This window comes from Typopeltis vanoorti, chromosome 20 (assembly GCF_054136105.1).
Source record: "Typopeltis vanoorti isolate ZY-2024b chromosome 20, IOZ_Tvanoo_1.0, whole genome shotgun sequence".
NCBI lineage: Eukaryota > Metazoa > Arthropoda > Arachnida > Uropygi > Thelyphonidae > Typopeltis > Typopeltis vanoorti.
Genome location: NC_143568.1, coordinates 79,749,466 through 79,769,381, shown reverse-complemented (window position 1 = coordinate 79,769,381; position 19,916 = coordinate 79,749,466). Strand labels below are relative to the sequence as shown.

The following is a 19,916-nucleotide window of genomic DNA, read 5'->3' as shown; positions in this document are numbered from 1 at the left end:
GAATGCAAATCTAGTACTTTTTTAATGATGTTAGTGCATTGTACTCCTCTTTATTATTGAACTAACTTTGCACTACACAATACACAAAAATTTACTTCCAGAATATCAACTTCCCTGAAATTCTGATCTTCAAACTCTTAATCTAGTTCTAGTAATATTTTGATTTCATTGCTAGTAAAGCTCAGGCCATTTCTCACAAAGATATCTTCCAATTTTACAATTTTTGCTTTGCTGGATGAGATGAGATTTCTTTTCCTTTCATATGGATGTTACAAATATTGCTACAGAAGCATCCAAGAAATGTTTCCTCTTTTACTCGAGGCATTACTTTCTCTCTAAACAGTGGTTGGATGAATTAACTTCGTACAAATTTCAAATCCATTGAACCTTTGAATGCTTCTCTTGTATTTGGGCTAGCTCCCTAAGAATACTTGACTACAAATATTTCCATTCATAGTTCATCAGAATTGGCATTTTTAATTCCTCCTTCTCTCTAAACCTCTTTAAATATGTGCGACAGCTGTTTAATGCTCCTTCACAGTTCAACATACTCACACATGTGTTTCTTTCTGTTCATATTTTCCTTCTTCTGCTGTCTTTCAGAAGAAGTCTTCTTCTCTGTTTAGATATTTCTTAAGAGTGCATTCTATAGATTTCATACCCATTGCTATTTCTTCTTTCTTCTCCACTTTGTTCCTATATAATTTTTGTAATGTGACTCCATCCCCAAAAAAAGTCATAAACCTATAGTATGTTAGGTTTATGGATGGGATAAGGATTTTTTTTTCCTATTTTTATTACTTTTTTACATAATCTGGAACCCCTGCAACAGTGACCAAGCATGGAATTTTTTCAAGCTGCCTCAGGCTTCTAATAATTACAGTAGTCTCCCACTAGGCAATAAAATTTATTTCCCACCTAGAGACAATCCCAAATATTCATTAGAATGGTGGGATTCAAACTCACAACCTGTTATTGGAGAGCAGATGTGCTAACTAGGTCAACCAGATCAACATAATGTACTATAGGCTGACCAGTCCTTAGTGATTACCATAAAAAATAAATAAATAATAATAATAAATGCCAGCTCAGCCAACTAAAGCAGGTTGGATGAATGATATCATCTTCGCCTTCCAACATGTAAGGAATGGACTAAAATCTCACTGGAGGGTGGTCATTTGTGATGGTCTTTAGGTGATAAGGGTTTTAATTTTCTACTGTTAAACCACCATTCTGCTTACTGAAAGCTAGAAATTGCTTGGAAAAAACTTCTGCATTTTGTCTCTGGAGTAGGGTTTTTAATATCTACATAATATCTACAGTGTGCATTAAATTAGAATATATGTGTAAGGATGTTACATCTTGGAGGAAGGACTCTACATTTCCTGTAAAATACACAAATATTTTTTATTAACAAATACATTTTTGCAGGTGTAGACTTTTGTGGCTAATTGGTTCAAAAGATATATTTTGGTGATTACACCACATTTTTTTATTATTCAGTTATACAAAATACTGAAATAATAGTTCCCGACAAGTTTCATAAATCATAGGATTTACATCTTCAGGGGATAAATAGTATAACTTAAAGTTTAAACAAGAGAATTAATAAATACAAATTATAACCGTCTGGCTATTCATAAACTCAAATAACAGAATGCCGATATAAAATGTTATTGATGTTGAACAATACTGGACGATGTCACTTGGTCTTGTTCTCGTTCATACAGTCCGAGCTCAGATTGAGGTAGATTTTTTTTATTAGAGATGACTACACTTGATGGAGTGTAGTCAGCTCTAATAAAAAATTTTTATTAGAGCTGACTTTTTTATTTTTATTGCATTGGGTTGGATTTTTTAGCATATTAGCAGCTTCTTTAAATTTTCTTATATAACTGTTGTTTTGTATGTATAACATCGTCATTTTTTGCCAGAGTACATCGTGTCCAGTGGAAGTGGTATGGAAAGAAAGACCCATTTTTTGTTCTCTTTTGTATTGTACGTCTTTTTGGTGTTCAGCCATGCATATTTCTCCAGATCTTCCTGTCTGTCCTATGTAGCAAATCCTGCAAGAGCAATGGATTTTAGACTCCTGGTTTTTTTTTAAGCGGATGATGAGGTGGTTTTGGTGGATGTAGGAATCTTGAGATTTTTTCCCATAGGAAAGAAGGCTACTTTTATGTTGTGTTTGTTCATTAATTTGGCTAGCTTACCTGTAACATTTTTGATATAAAGAAGCGAGATTGCATTTTTGTAATCCTGTTTTATTATGTTGCTAGTTGAAAAATTTGAAAACAAAAATGCTCTTGAGAATTACCATAAAAAACCAAAAATATGGCTACGCTATGTGGACGATATTTTCATCATATTTAATGGAACAAACAGATGAACTTATCAATTTCAAAGATTATCTCAACAATTTGCACAACACCATAAAATTCACTTTAGAACAAGAAGAAAATAAAAAAACTTCCTTTTCTGGATATTCTATTAGAAGTTAATGAAGAAAGTAAACTCTCCTTCTCAGTATATAGGAAGCCGACAAACACTGGAAGATTTCTAAATGCAACCTCACACCACCATCCTTCACAAAAAATAAGCTTAATTAAAACTTTTCGAGACAGAGCATACAATATCTCCAGCACACAAGAAAGATGTAATGAAGAACTAAAATACTTAACACAAATCCTCCACCAGAATGGATATGAAACAAAAACCATCAAGAGAATCCTTAAAATGCCTCCAACTAACAACACAATAAAACAGGAATTACAAAAACGCAATCTCGCTTCCTTATATCAAAAATGTTACAGATAAGCTAGCCAAATTAATGAACAAACACAACATAAAAGTAGCCTTCCTTACTATGGAAAAAATCTCAAGATTCCTACATCTACCAAAACCACCTCATCATCCTCTTAAAAAAACCAGGAGTCTACAAAATCCATTGCTCTTGCAGGATTTGCTACTTAGGACAGACAGGAAGATCTGGAGAAATACGCATGGCTGAACACCAAAAAGACGTATAATACAAAAGAGAACAAAAACAGGTCTTGCTTTCTATACCACTTCCACTGGACACGATGTATTCTGGCAAAAAATGACGATGTCATACATACAAAACAAGAGTTATATAAGAAAATTTAAAGAGGCTGCTAATATGCTAAAAAACTCAACCCAATGCAATAAAAATCAAGGTTTAATTCTCCAAGTGTAGTCAGCTCTAACAAAAAAATCTACCTCAATCTGAGCTCGGACTGTATGAACGAGAACAAGAACACATGACATCGCCCAGTATTGTTCAACGTCAATAACGTTTTATATCTGCATTCTGTTATTTGAGTTTATGAATAGCCAGACGTTTATAATTTGTATTTATTAATTCTCTTGTTTAAACTTTAAGTTATACTATTTACCCCCTGAAGAAGTAAATCCTATGATTTACGAAACTTGTCGGGAACTATTATTTCAGTATTTTGTATAACTGAATACAAAATAACCGAATAACTGAATAATAAAAAATGTGGTGTAATCACTGAAATATATCTTTTAAATAAATTTTTTTGTCATTTTTCAGAATTTATGCAATGGAATTCCATTTTTATTTCCTACTAGATTCTCTTGGAGGTAATGCCAAAACTATTATGGTGGCAAACATTGGGCCAGCCAGTTATAATTACGATGAAACATTAACAACTCTGAGGTAAGTTTATTATCCATGTATCTGAAAAGAACTTGACAGTTGGATGAAATCTATGATATTGCAAAACTATTTACCCAGACATGTTTTTTTAGGATTCATCGCAGTTAACATTTAATGTGCATTTAAAAGCATTGAATACTAGTAAAATTGATATGGTCCATAGTAGAATCTAAGAAAATGTCTGACCTGTTGAGAGGAAGGAAATTATTTTATTGATAATAACTATTAATTCTCACTAAAGTAATATGGTGAGAAATAATATGCAAGAATGAAAAAAAAAATTACACATTAAATCCAACATTACAACCTTTTTTGCATTGTAACTTGTGCATGTAGTATTTTATGCTTGGAATATATAATTGATATAAAATAGTTTATTTCATATTTCGTTTTATTTTTTACATTCACTGTTTCCACGCATATTAATATCAATCATTAGGAATTAATATCTAACTCAAAAGCAACAAAAAGAGAATTACATTTTAATTCTCTTTTTTAATTAGGGGCTGATAGACTGAACACGTGAGAGTTGTCCATCCAGTTGCCCAGTAACTGAGATATACAAGAAGACCAGAGGGTCCCCCCCCCCCCCCTTCCTTTTCAACAGTAAAAGAAATTTAGGGGTGAATATTGTGGAGGAACTGTAAAAAGTTGGAAAGAACCTGAGGGCAGATTGGCAAATGCATTATGTATATATCTCAGCCATATACTTTGGGCTTGATGGAGGGGGGGGGGGGATGTTGAATCACGTGCCAACGTTTCACAGGATTCGGTGTATAAGTTAGTGAGAGAAATGTTGAAGCTCACTGTTTTGCCTTTAATTTGTTTTAAGAGGTGATTCTTCCAGAAAAATCAAGGTCTTACAGTCATATCAAGCACATATAAAGATGGAAAATGGCTTCCTTATCTTTAAGTCTTTATGTTATTATTGCTATTATTTTGTGGGTTGTAACAGCACTGTTATCTTCCTGGATTGTATTTGCAGATTTAAACTTCAGGTTACCTATCTATTAAACTCCAGGATCCTTAGCCTGATCAGTTTCTTGTAGAATGACCTCACCCGGTGTGATATGCCATTGGAGATGGCAACACACCACAATGCATAACTTTGCTTTTACTAATGTTGAATTGTCATCCATTTTCACTTGCCTACAATGCCAGCCTATTCAAATCTTTCTGCAAGTATTGCATGTTAATCACATCTCCATTTTCTTGCCTATCTTTGCATCATCATCATCAGCAGCAGCAAGCTGTAAATACCTGTTAAATACCTCCCAATATCATAAATGTACGAATTGAATAACACTGGATCAAGAATTGATCATTAGAATACACCCTTCACCTTTAATTCTTGCAGACTCATATCTCTACACACCACTTTTTGCTAACTGTCAGCCATCCTCTTAAGCAGACTAATGGTTATAATTCAATCCCATATACTCCAACTTATGCAACAGCCTTTCTTTCTGTATCCTGTCTGTAGCCTTAGTAAAGTCCAGTAATATCATCGTGTATCCATTTCCCTGGAACTCAGCCATAACATTATTATAAAATATGAACAAGTTACTCAAAACATGATCATCCTTAGCTAACCATTCTGTTCATTGCAAAGTATAGATTCAACCCATTTTTGTACAAGCTTTTACCATCTTTACCACTATCTCGCTGCTGCTCTGGAGTTAGTGATAGGTTGACATCTAGATACATCATTCTTCACCACCCTTTTGCAATGGGATTATCACACATTCTTTCCACTTGTGAAATTTTCCCTTTGCCTTTTAGGTGCACAGGATTATTTTGTAAACTCTGGTTATGTGGCCATATCAAGGGTCTAGTTCTGCTGAACACTCCTTTAGCATCTATGCTGAAATCACATTAGTCCCCAATTTATTTAGCTTATGCATCATCTCTAATACCTCCTCCTCATGCACTTGCTTTGCATCCATTGTATAGAAATTGTGGAGACAAACTGTCATGTTTGGGCAATTAATCCATCTTTTTTGTTGAGATTGGGATGATGGATCTACATCTCACAAGCTTCTTTGAATTTTCTTGGTAACATTTTCTTTGTAACAAGTTTTGGGTGCAATATAAGGATTGGGTGTCATCTTTTCAGTCAGTTCTGTGGTATGTTTCAAATGTATGATCTTGAAAGGCCTCACTTTTGTAATGAACAAATTTTATGTATCATTTGTGTTCTTTTCTTATTGCCATTGACATGCTGCTTCTCCTATGCAGATCAAATTACAGGTGCACGGGATTATTTTGCATACCCCTGGATGGACAAGGTGGGGGAGGGGATCTTTAGAGGAGCTGAGTAGGCTTTATAATTTTGTGAGTGGTTCAAATTTGCCTTAATATTATATTTTTGCAGTGTTCTATTTTTTTAGCTCTTCCTGTAATATAAGGAATGGCATTACTATAATCTTTTTCAAGTGATTAAAAAAATTAATACTAATTCAAGTGTAATAGGTAAACATTCTGGATTTTTATTAGAGAATGAAGAATTTTCAAAATGTGTTACCTTCAGAATCAGTTAGAAAAATCAATTATAGATAAGGAAGTATCTGATCTGATAATGAAAACATTAAGGCAGTTCTTTCCCTAAGTGACTCTACAAATGGTAGGAAGCAAGAGACTAAAACTTGAGGATTTTTGCCCATAATGGATAATAACTGTTGGCTGTTTTATCATTGAAAGGAGGCTTTGTAGATAAAGGGTTTTTCTTGTTGTTCTGAAGAATATATTGACACTTGTGTACTTAGCTTACATCGATTTTATATTGTGTGTGTGTGTGTGTGTATATATATATATATATATTTTTTTTTTTTTTTGTCAGTTAGGCTTTTTCTTTTGGTATCTGAAGATACAATCTCTTAATAAGTAAAATGGGCTAATAGGTTAATTAAGAGGACAGGTTATCTATTTTTTGATATCTTGTGATATGAATCTGTGTGCAAGTTTGATTGATAGTTTACTTTAAGATTTTTTTTTATTTTGAAATTAAGAATTATATTCAGAATCCTGGAAGTAATGTACTAATGGTGCATGTGACAGGATTGTGTACAATAGAAAGGAGGGGAAAAAATACTCCCCTCTCCCTTCTCACAAAAAAAATTGCTTTGTTGTTGCTGAATATTAGTTATACTTCACCACTTTCAAGAATTGTGTGTTAAAGGTGTTTAGCATAGTTTTCCAGCAAATTGTGTGTGTGTGTGTGTGTGAGTGAGAGAGAGAGAGACATTTCCTAGCATTTATATTTCATCTGAGCATGCAGTTGAACAAAATGTAGTTCAAGAAAATGCAATATTGCAGTGCTATTATAGCAGACTCATTGTATAAGAATTCAAAGGAATTTCCATGCATTTAATATTTTCCAGAGGAGAGGGAGGGTGTAGAATGTTAAATGAGTTTTTTTTGTGACTCACTCGCAAAAGGTTGTAAACCTGTATCAGGGTGGAGTTTACGTAATCTGGAAACCCATTGTCTAGAGACCAAACATGGAACTTTTAGGTTACCAATAAGCAGTGTGCTGGTCTCACACCAGGTGAATTTAGTCCATCACTTAAAGATGATAAATTTTTAGTGTCCTTTCACTTGCTAGTTTTATGGTGGTAATGAATTGCTATAACCATTAGATGATACAACTGACTACATGCAGAAATCCGTTGATAACTGATAAACACTGCAGGACAAACACATTTTGCAATCAAAATGATTTCCATTGTCAGCCACATAGCCACTAACATCTTCAGGAACATAAAAATATGGTATGTGGCTGCGTGCACATACCATATTTTTATGTTCCTGAAGATGGCAACGAAATATAGAAGTTATTCATTAAAGTTACCTTTAATTAATATCCTTTGTGTTCTTAATTCCGTAAGCTAATTACCAGTTATGATTGATATACTGTTGTAGAAAGCACTGACAAAGTACCAATTAATAATGATAATTGTTTGGTAAAAGTGCTTTAACCCACTAGACTTACTGTCTAGTGGGTTCAAGTGAAGTCTGTTTTCAAGCACAATCTTCTTTACAACTGCTTGAGAGAGATCCCCTCCCTTTCCTTTTCCACTTTAATATTCCAGCATGAATTCTGTGCAGCTGGATGTCTTCCTCATTTTCCAGCATCCTATTTTTCATCCTCTCTTTCATTCCATAGTGTAGGAACTGTGTTACACTCATGCAGTTATTCAAGAACATTCAAGAGCATGGAGTTTGATAATATGGGAAATGCCCTTGATTAAGTCAGTCTACTTCATGTGCATTTCCATTGACATGTCCATAATAAAAATGCACATCAGACAATGTGAACTCACCTTTCATTGTAAAAAACTCTGAAACAATAGCAAATGCCACTTGCTCAAGGCAGACTTCTTAGACTGAATGAAATTGCAGGCAATCTTGCTTGTGATTCTGATTGTTTACAGTCATGTGATTCACAAAGTTGTCTCTCTGCTTGTTGTCAGCATTCGTGCAGCAGCTACAAAGGAAATCGAACCTTTCTATCTCAGAAATGCAGTTTCTAGATCTATGATTTATTGTGATGTTATCATTAATTTAGAAGTGTGGAATACAGTAAGCTCTGGCTATGATATTTTGCTTTGCATTGACCTGCTCATATGATGATTTTCAGTTATGACCAGTGCTCATTTATATGAAACTGCATTTGCTCATCTGACATTTTTAGTGACATGATGCTGCCGTGAACCAGTGGGCAGTTTTCATGGACTTAATTTGTTTACAACATCACACACTGTATCTCTCTGTTTTGGTGTTTCGCTCTATCTCTCTGTTTTGGCGTTTCACTCTGAATTATGAACTATTTGTTTATAACTATTATTTTATTTTATGGTTGTTAATAATTTTAGATAAAAATCATAGTAAGGGTACTGTTGCTTCCAGTGAAAGGATGAAGATACTAAGATTTCACCACCACTGGTCAGGATTCAACCTGAGATTCAGTGCCATGCTGTACAGCCTGTGAGCATCTAGAGAGTGAGGTCCTGATCTGCTTGCAGTGCTCTGATCCCATCCCTGCTTCAGCAAGATGACCAGTATCATTCAGCTAGTCAGCTTGCCTGAAAAGATCAGTAGTTGTAGTAAGTCTCCTTTCCCCTTGGTCTGGTACAAGATACAAGACTTGTTGTGGTGTCCTTGTGGCATCTAGCATTCTACTTCCAAGTGCAGTCATTACTTGCCAAATATAGGAGGGGGCATGTGTATATGTTTCTGTGGTGGATGAGAAGCTTGGTATTGAATTCTTCCTCCTTTTAATGATGAATCTTTCATACTCAGTTTTATCAGGGATCCTTAAGTTCCAGCTCAGTACAGACCATTTATACATCAGTTGACTGCAAAAATAAAAAAGCAAAACATCAGAAACACTTGCAAATATCCTGTCTTTCCTCATTATTCATTCAGCAGGTGAACATCTAATTGGAAAAATGTCACTGTGTCTACTACCAAGCACAAATGTTTTGTAGGATGACCTTATGTTGCAGTTGCCATCCATATGCTTGATAAGAGATTTTAAATGGTCACAGTACGCAGTGTAGTAGTTCACACTAACATCAGAGAAAATTGTTTGTGGGGCACATTCTTAACAAAAATCTTTTGCTTTTACTGAAATGTTGAAAGTTTAAATTCGAAGTAAAAGATGATGTCTATGAGAATGATCATTTTGCCATTATATTGATGCTCTTACATGGGCATCCATGTATTACATCACATCACATTTGTCACAATAAAAAATAGGTCCAGCTGACTGAAATATCTTGTCATCCATAGCAGAATTTGTTTCTGCAACAGTCAGCTCTTCTCCTATTTAATGAAGTAGTAAATCATATTACAGAGTATAATATGATTTACTACTTAATTTTCTACTATTTACTACTCTCTCCAAAACACAATGGAATTCCAAATGTTCAGCAGCCGATAAAGCCCACAACAATTTTGGTGACCCCTTCCACAGATTCTCCCACTTCATGAAACTTAACTGTTTTCAAATGTGCTTGCTCTACAGTACTATATATTCATCATAGCTTTCAAATAGGACTCATGGATCCAGTTTGCATCTTCTTTCACTAGATCTTCTTCTTCAACCTTCTGGTTCTGTCCACTGCTGGATGAAGGTCTCCCCCATGATTTTCCAGATCACTTGGTTTTCTGCTTCTCCCATCCATCTCACTCCTGCAATTTGTTGCAGTTTATCTCTCCACCTTCTTCTCGGTCTTCCTCTTTGTCATGCTCCATCCATTGGTCTCCACTATGTTGTTTTTCTAGTCCATCGCCCATCACTGCATCTGGCAATATGGCCAGCCCATCTCCACTTAGCATGTTTAATGTATTTTACAATATCCATGACACCTGTTTGAGATCTTATCCAGATATTTGTCTTCCTATCTCTTAATGTTATTTTTAGCATACTTCTTTCCATGCGATGTTGTGTTGTTCTCGGCATTTTTTGTTTAGGGCTTCTGTTAAAGTCCATGTTTCTCCTCCATATGTTAGGACAGGAAGTATGCACTGGTCGAAAGTTTTCCTTCTTAGACTCATAGGGATGTCACTTCTGAATACGTCTCTCATTTTCTCATAAGCCAATCCATCCAAGGTGAATTCTTCATTCAATCTCTTTTCTTTGGCACTCCTCAAAGGATAACAATTGGCCCAAATATGCATATGAAGTAACTTGTTCTATTTCATGGTTTTCAACTTTGATAGTTCTATGGTTTATGTATTTATTCATCATTATTTTTGTTTTTTCTCTATTTATTTTTAATCCAATTTCTCTGGAGGCTTCGTTTAGCTGATTTAGCCTTTCTTCCAGATCTTCAAGATTATCTGCTATCAGGACAATATCATCTGCAAATTTCAAATGATGCAACCTTTCTCCATTTATTTATTCCTTTTGTTTCCCAATCAAGGCTTCTAAAGGCTTCCTCTAGTATAGCTGTAAATAATTTGGGAGATATGGTGTCGCCTTGCCGGATGCCTTTTTGTATTGTGAACTTTTCACTGTTTTTATATAATTTAATTACAGAAGTTGCATTATTGTAAATATGTTTTAGTGTTTCAATATATGGTTTCTCAGTTACCTGGGTGTCAAGTGCTTTTAGTGTTGCAGATGTTTTAACTGAATCAAATGCTTTTTCATAGTCTGTATTATTATTATTTGACACCTCCAGGGAGTCCAAAGACTCATCGAGGGAGAGTGTGCCAACAGCATTGAACAATTGGTCCCCTTCCAACTACTAACCGTGCTCAAACTTACTTAACTGAGCCATTAGTAGCAGAGGCTCTACCAGTTGTATTCAATTGATTTTTCAATGAGCTATCTTAATGCGTGAATATGGTCCAAAGTATTGTAATTCTTCCTAAATCCAGCTTGTTCACAGGATTGCATTCCCTCTAGTTTAGATTTTATTCTATTATTTATAATTTTTGTGAAAACTTTATATATGGTGGGGAGTAGGCTTATAGGTCTGTAGTTTTTAATTTCTTCCTTATTGCCCTTTTTAAAAATTAATATTAGAAGTGAATTGTTCCAATTTTTCGGAATTTTTCTCTGTTTTAGGCATTTATTGACGAGTTTATTCAACTGTTTGATGACAGGGCTTCCTCCCAGTTTTAAGAAGTCTACCATAATTCCATCTTCTCCTGGGGCTTTTCCATTCTTCATTTCCTGCAGTGCCATTTCCTCTTCACCTTGTAAGATCTCAGGTAATTCATAGATGATTCTTGGATGTCCCAGTCTTTGTCTTCATTGAGTTCAGTATAAAATTCCTGAATTCTTTTGATTATTGCATCTCTATTTTTTATCAGTTCACCATTTTTTCCTCTTACAACAGCTATTTCCTTCATGCCAACTGATAATGTTCATCTTAGGACCTTCATATTACTTTTGTTTTCTATTGTTTCTTTAATTTTCCTAGTATTATACAATCTAAGTTCATGTTTCATCCTTTTATGTATAGTTTTACAAATTTCCGTATATTCTATTTTATTGGTGTCATTCAAATCTCTTTTCATATTTCTTCTTTTCTCCATCAGATCTTAGTTTTTCCTCTCCTTGGTGCCTTTTTACACCTCCTGTTTCTAGTGCACAATTCAAGATTGATTTTGTTAATATTTCGTTAGCATCATTGACGGTAGTAGCTGTGTTTAACTTTTTTTAGTTCATTTTTGAGTGATTCTCTATAACATCTTTTATTTTGGTAGAGGTTTTGTAGATTCACTAAATTGGACTTTTTTCTTATGAGCTTATTCCGTTCCCATTTTTTGTTGATCCATATTTTTTTCCTTACTAGTCTGTGGTCACTTCCTGTGTTAAATCTATTATGTACTTCAGTATTATTTATTATATATCTTCTGTTGGAGAGGATGAAGTCTATTTCATTGTAAGTTTGTTCATTTGGGCTTCTCCAAGTCCATTTTCGGTTGATTTTCTTCTTGAAAAAGCTGTTCATAATTAAGAGGTTATTTTCTTCTGCAGATTCAACAAGTCTTTCTCCTCTTTCATTCCTCTGTCCAAATCCAAATTTACCGATGGAGTTCAGATGGTCATCTCTGCTTCCAATTTTGGCATTAAAATCACCCATTATAATTATGTAGAATTCTTTAGAATTATTGAATGTGGATTCTAATGTTTCATAGAAATCTTCTATCTCTTCATCTGGATGGTCCATAGTTGGGGCATATACTTGTATAATTTTCAGTTGGTATCTTTTATTTATGAAGAGACTTAGTTCAGCTATTCTTGATGTTATTTTATTTACAAACAGGACATTGTCCTTGATTGTTTTATTTATTAGGAATCCTACACCACCAGTTGAGTTTCTGTCACATTCACAGTGGTAGAGTAGATGTCCATCTTTTAATCGCATGAGAGTTTCTTTTTTCCTTCTTATATCTGTAAGGCCCACAATGTCCCATTTTATATGTTCCAATTCCTTCATCAGTTCTTCCAATCTATCATCATCCCGTAGAGATCTGCAGTTATATGTTCCTACTAATATCCTTCTATCATTGGTCACTGTAGGTGGACTCATTGTAGCTAGTGGAGACTGTAGCATATTTTTTGACCTAGACCCTCTGCCTAAGTCCAGGACGCGTCCCTTTTTATGCTGGGCGACGGACAAGCCAGTATGTAATTTTCCTATTTTATTCATTCATTCATGGGGTGATATTTGGCTTTATAACACCATGCTGGTCAGACGGGTTGGTGCCTCACAATAGTGCATAAGATGAAATGACACAGCAAAATAGGAAAGATTTCCCCCTAGCCCTCGAATACTCTAATATTCAAGAAGAGAAGAGGAGAAAAGAAATATTCAAGGAGCAAGAAGAGAAGAAAGAAGCAGGGAAGGAAGAGGAGGGACCAGTCTACAGATAATATAACAGATGTATATTACATGAAGTAAGGCATGGTCCAGCATCAGGTACCTCGGGTTTGCCATGCCCATACTCACTAAAGTGAGTCCTTGAGGAACTCGATCAGATCAGCAAATGCCAAATAGGTCTGGACCAACTCATGAAAATAAAGAGCAAATATTCTACTCACTCCTCTCTGATCCTGGAATAGAATAAATGCACCAGAGCTATGCTAGAACATTCAGCAACATCCTCTTATGTCCCATATCCTTGGCTTTAAAAAAAAGTAAAGCAGAAAAAATCAAATACTGTTAACTTTGGATGGTGTGATGATCACAACATTCTGTTCACGAAAGAACTGAAAGCTGCTTTTCTTCAGTACTAACTGCTGTAGGACCAAAGACATCCATGGTCGATGATAAACATCTGTAATCATCAACTATGGAATTCAGCTGTCTTACTTATTCAACAGATTTTTCTGTGAGAATAAATTTTTGGAATAAAAAAAAAAAAATTATTATTATTGCCTTCTAAAGCCAGGTAAGGATCCAAAAGTATCAACAAATTGCCATTTATTTGTTGCCGTGACCAGCTGCTTGTGTAATATCTTGAAAAAAAAAAAAATGGTTAACTTCCATCTTTTATACTATGTGTAGAGGTTGAGCCTTTTTTCTCCCAAGAATCTGGCTTCCAGAAATATCATTGCACACTAGATCATTTAGTTTAATGCATCTGAAAGCATTCATTAGAAATGATTTCAAAAACCTGAACACCTAGTGTCAGTTTTCTTTATTAAAAACTGTATGAGTTGCATCAACCTTCTTTCGCTCCTTTCTCCAAGAGGAGGAAGTCTGACAAAATTCTATGTTAAGCTGTTTAGGAGCCACAGTTGACTTGCTAGCAGAATAACTGCCTTTAACTCTAATTAATGCCATCCATGCCAATAATTTTTACATCCTTTGTCATTCTTGCAACATGAAGTCATACAGAGATAGGTGCAGCAAGAGTCATCAGCCTAGGTGCTTGTAAAATAGTTTCAGATTTTTCCCACAGAAAAATCTGAAATATGCATATGCATTTTTTTTTTTTTGCCACAAACATGGCATTCATTTTGACTCGGAACTAAAAGTAGGATAAATGGTAATCCCATTTGCAACAGAAACGAGGTTCTTGGGATGCATGTTTGACAAAAAAATTGACATTCTATTTTGTATACAATAAATTGTGAGATAAGTGGGGAAGGGGGATCGTTTGTGCTCTAGCTTCCATATAAATGGAGCAGTGCACTTTATTGCTCCATTTATATTGAGCACTTTCCAGATCAAGACTTGATTATTGGTTTCAATTCTATGCTTATGCAAGAAACAGGACATTTCAATGGCTGGATCCAATCTGCTCCAGCTATCTTTAACATTAGCATTTGCCCTTGCTATATGTGATCAGAATAAAATTCCTGTCTCTCTCTTTCTATAAGGCCAATTATATTTTGTCTGAGGAAGGAAAATTTGTATAATACATGTCTGGCTTCCATACTTCCATTTGGTTTGCAAGTAAAAGCATTACTACATACTGTAATGGACGGGGCACTTCTTCGATGGCAAACACAGGAATATGATCGACCTGATATTAATAGACCAGAAATGGAGAACCTCAGTTCAACAGTGCAGATTATTCCAAGGAGCTGATATTGATTCAGACCACAGCTTAGTGATTGCAAATATAAGACTAAAACTGAAACAGACAGAAGTACAAAAGAAAGTTCCAAAAAACTAGAGACATCTCAAAGCTAAATGAAGACAGGCTAAGAACAGCATATCAGAACATATTGGAAACTAAGCTTAAGACCCCAAGTGAAAAACAAAATATAAATACCAAAGCAGAACGACTGACTACATTGCTAAAAAAAGCAGTAGAGGAAGTAATTCCTGAAAGAGAAAAGATCAACAAGAAATGGATAACTCAGGAAACCCTAAAATTGGTACAAGAGAAAAGAGAACTGAAACTTAAAAGAGATCATTCAGAGGCAGCAGATGAGTTTTACCGTCAAAAATGCAATGAAGTATGGAAAGCAGCAAGATCTGATAAAGCCAAATGGTTAGAGGACCAGTGCAAAGACATTGAACAGTACCACGGAGAACACAAAAGTAGAGAGGTCTACAAACTTATAAGAAATGTCAATAGGAAGTGGCAAACAAGATCAGTACCAGTCAAAGATGAAAATGATAAAGTATTGATGAACAAGACAGAAATCTTACACAGATGGACAAGATATTGCAGCGAACTATATAAAAATCAACTAAATGATACTGCAACAGAAGTAATCAAAGAACTAAAAGCAATCTCTCCACCAGCAGAGATCTTTGAAAATGACATCTTGGAAGAGGAGGTGAATAAGGCTACAAAACATCTCAAGAACAACAAGAATCCTGGAAATGACAAACATAATAGGCGAGATGCTAAAATATGGGGGGGAATCAGTTGCAAAAGAAAACGTAAGCTATGTAATGAAATATGGAGATCAGGGTATGCTCCCGAAGAGTGGAAAAAATCGGTCGTGGTTGTTCTTCATAAGAAAGGCAGTGCTTTAGAATGCACCAATTACAGAACTATTGCATTAATGAATCATCTTGGCAAAGTGAATACTAAGTGCCTTAAGGGGCCTATGGAGGCACATCTTCCGGATGAGCAAGCCGGATTTCGACAAGATCGAAGTACAGTGCTACAAATACTCGCATAAGACTAATAGCACAGAAAGCTCAAAGAAAGAACAAAAAGATATGTTACTGTTTCGTGTACTTCCAAAAAGCATTTGATAATATTGACCAAAATATAACATGGGCTGTCTTGGAATCCTGTGGTGTGGACAATAAATTGATCCGCCTGTTGAAAGATGTAAACAGCCAAGCACAAGCAAAAATCAGAATAGCAGGTGAGACTGGAGATTGGTTTGCCACTAGTCAAGGCACAAGACAAGGGGACCCAATATCACCAATCATCTTCATCACACATCTGGGAAGAAGGAGGTGGAGGCATTTCAGTAAATGGCATGAGAATAAACTACCTCTGCTTTGCAGATGACATCGTTGTGATTGAAGAAGATGCAAAAAGGCTGGAACAGACATTGCAAACACTATACACAGAAGGAAAAAGATATGGACTAAATGTCAGCTTTAAAAACTAAAACAATGATATTTGGACAACAGGAGTTACTGAACAGAGTTACGATAGACAGATTTCAACTGGACAATGTGGAACACTTCACATATCTTGGATGCCACATGATGCATGACTTGGACCCCAAAAAAGAGATAAAAATTAGAATAGCCAGAGCAACAACTATTTTAAAAGCCATGGACAAAATATGGAAGAGCCGAGCTATAAAGATGCAAACTAAACTGCACATTGTAGAAACCTGTATCTTCAGCAGCATGCTCTATGTATGCGAGGCCTGGGTACTCCTGAGAGAATCTGAAAGGAGGATATTGGCATTTGAGAGGAAGTGCTATAGAAAGATCTTGAGAATAAGCTGGATACAGAAAGTGAACAATGAGGAAATCTACAGATGAATACAACCAAAAGAAAACCTGATCCAGAAAATAATCAAAAGGAAACTATGTCTATTTGGCCATATATGTAGAATGAATGATGAGAAAAAATTAAAAACGTTGCTGTTTGGAATGATTGAAAGAAAGCACAAAAGAGGAAGACCAAACAGAGAATGGGGCGATGACATTGTCAAATGGTGCGGACACTCTATACACAAATTGAGTCATCTTGCACAAAACAGAATGCAATGGAAGAATCATATCAAGATGGCAGCAGACACCTACGGGCATTGGACCCATGGTTGTTGATGATGATGACATACTGTAAGGACCACGGTAGACAATACTGCATAGCTTGCATTCCCATTTTGAAGCTTCTCCTTGCGTAGGTTAGATAAAACATTTACCCCTCCCTGTCTACTAGCGGTGCTTTCAAACACAAAGAAGAATACTCTGATTTTGTATCGGTCTTATACAGATAGCTTAAATTCAAATTCTTCAATGGGGTCTGCAGCTGTTGTTCCCAGACAGCATAATATCTAATCAAATCCCCTAAGACTGTGCCAACTATGTTGCCAATTTGCATGCAGTAAAGTTCCCATTATATTCATAAAATTGAAATGCTACCAAAGTTGTTCTTGCTTTGCTCTGCATTGGTCATATTCATTTCACACACACACTCCTTCCTGTTTGAGGGTTAATGATATGTCTATATGTGGATATTGTTAATCATATCTTGATCTATTGCCCTTTATTTTAATAACGTTGTTGTTGTTTGGAATGATTGAAGGAAAGAACAAAAGAGGAAGACCAAACAGAGAATGGGGGGATGACTGCAATCATTATTTTACTGCTTTTAGTAATTTTATCCAGCTTAACACATGTTTTTAAGCTGGATAAAATTTTAGAAGAATTTTACAAGTTGGATTAAATTTTACAAGAAATCAGTTTATACACAGAAGTAAGATATTTTTATTAGAACTTTTATATTAATTTTCTGTATTGTATTATAGCATTACATACTTTTATTTATATATATATATATATATATATATATATATTCAGTTCTGTTTTAATGCTCTAAACTTTGATTCAGTACATCATAGCCTCCTTATAGCCACTCTCACACCAAGATGCCACTATAGCCACCTCACCCAAAGACAAAGTTGACTTACTGGCATCACTCTTCTCTTCTAATTTCTAAATTGATCAAAATAACCAGGGCAAGCCTGCTCTTTCCCTCCACTACTACCATTACCTTACCAAAAACTGCTCACCCCATGTAACCCAGTCTTCTCCTAGAAAGAAATCCAAAGAATCCTTTTTAATAACCTAAGCACGAACATGGTATCTGGTCCTGATGGTATCCCAGAACTACTCCTGTATCACCTCTTCAATCTATCCTATTCAACTAGCATGTACCCTATAGTATGGAAACAGGCCCATATCTTACTGATTCCAAAGAAAGGGGATAAAAGTCAGAAAACAAACTACTGTCCAGTTGCTCTCACTTCTTTTCTCCCTAAAACTATGGAGAAGGTCATCAACAGCCAACTTTTATGCTATGCTACCTAGAGACCCACCATCTAATTAGTGATCAGCAGAATGGATTCTGCCACTCTCAATCCACATCTGATCTTTTAGCTTTCACCACCCACCTCTGCACTCAAGCCATGGAAAAATTCAGGGAAACTCATGTAGTTTGCTCTTGACATTGCAAAAGCATTTTATCAGGTTTGACATGGAGGTACTTAGCAAACTGCCAGTCTATGGTCTGCCTTTTAGTACTAGAAATTCCTCCCTCTTTCTTCTGATGCTTCTGTCATTTTGGTATGCATAAACTACAGTATTCCCCTGTGTTTGTAACTACTGGCTCTCCCATTCAAATTCATTACTTAAGAGACTACATTCATCGTTTTTAATTATTCTCTCACCTCAAGGATATCTGTGCATATGACTCCCTTCCCCCATTCTTATCGCTCTAGTTTCCCTGATTTTGCCCTTTCAGAAGCTCACTGAAGAATTTCTCTGGACACGTGTAATCTTTCAATCACATATAAGTCCTGTCATCAAATTTAGTCCACTCATTTACAAACTGCACATCTCTGACGTAATCTATGGATTGACCCATTTGTAATCACGATTCTCCTTTACAACTTGCAGCCCCACAGTCTTTACTCTTGCACTCTTCTTTTTTTGCTTCTTCCATTAACTTTTATATCTTACCTCATACCACACTTTTTATCATTCAAAATCATTTTTCCCTACTACATTCAAGACGTATGTCCTTGCTAATATCCTTAATCTTTGCCCCTAGGAAATATAATTTCATCATGCCTAAATTAAACATGCTTCATATCATAGAATCACAACAAACTTTTTTTTACTCTCCTTCTTTTGCTTTGTCTTACATTCTTTTTCTTCTCTCACACCTCTTTCTCCTCTCAGCTCTACTACTTAATCAGATTTTGGTAATTGTATGAACTCATGTTTTGTCCTATGAAGAAATCACAAAAGCACACTGACTCTCATTACTACCTTATCATTCAGATATTCTCATTTCTTTTATGCCTTTACTCACTTTCATCGACTGCACTTTTTGCCTACAATCTTGTGACATCCACTCTTCTGTTTTGCTGTTTTGACACTCACTTTCGAAATACTTTCTGTACATTTGCTCACCAATCTCACTTTCCTTCCACAAATCTTTCACCATTCCTAATAAATACATTTCACATACATGGACTGCAGCTAACACAATATCATGCTAAATTACCCTATTGTTCTGCTACACATTGGTGGCTTATTGAGCAGCATAAACAAGTTTTTTCAAACACTACCTAAGCAGGCTCTGAAAAATAATCAAACAAACGCTCATAAAAAGAAAAATCGGCTGGAATTAAACCTAATGTTAATTATTTTCAAAATCTGACTTGCTTGTCAGCTCTGTAGTATAATGCTTTTGCTCATCAATCCAGCCTCTGCAGGTCACAACTGAATCATCACATGAGAAATGGGTAAACGTTTTGATATCTTAGCCAGCCAGTCTCTCTCTCTCTCTCTCTCTCTCTCTTTTTCTGTGTGTGTGTGTGTGTGTGTGTGTGTGTGTGTGTGTGTGTGTGTGGATTTGTTGCTTTTTTTTTATTTTGTGATAACCCCATTTTATTATTATTTTTATTATTAAGAGAAACTTCCAGTGAGTCAAGAACCCATTGAGGGAGGCCATACTAGTCACAACAGCTGTTATACCTGTTCTTGAATTCATTGACGCTACCTGCACACACAACATCCAA

At 35.4% G+C, this 19,916-nt stretch overlaps 1 protein-coding gene across 5 annotated transcripts in view; it reads left to right on the top strand.

Annotated features, from left to right (window-relative positions):
• Klp68D (kinesin-like protein 68D) overlaps positions 1–19,916 on the top strand; it is a 479,354-nt gene that overhangs the window by 180,538 nt on the left and 278,900 nt on the right. For all 5 annotated transcript variants that reach the window (XM_090410558.1, XM_090410557.1, XM_090410556.1 and 2 more), the window contains exon 12: positions 3,616–3,703. In XM_090410558.1, the coding sequence (XP_090266684.1) occupies positions 3,616–3,703 (88 nt within the window). The remainder of the gene's footprint in view (positions 1–3,615; positions 3,704–19,916) is intronic.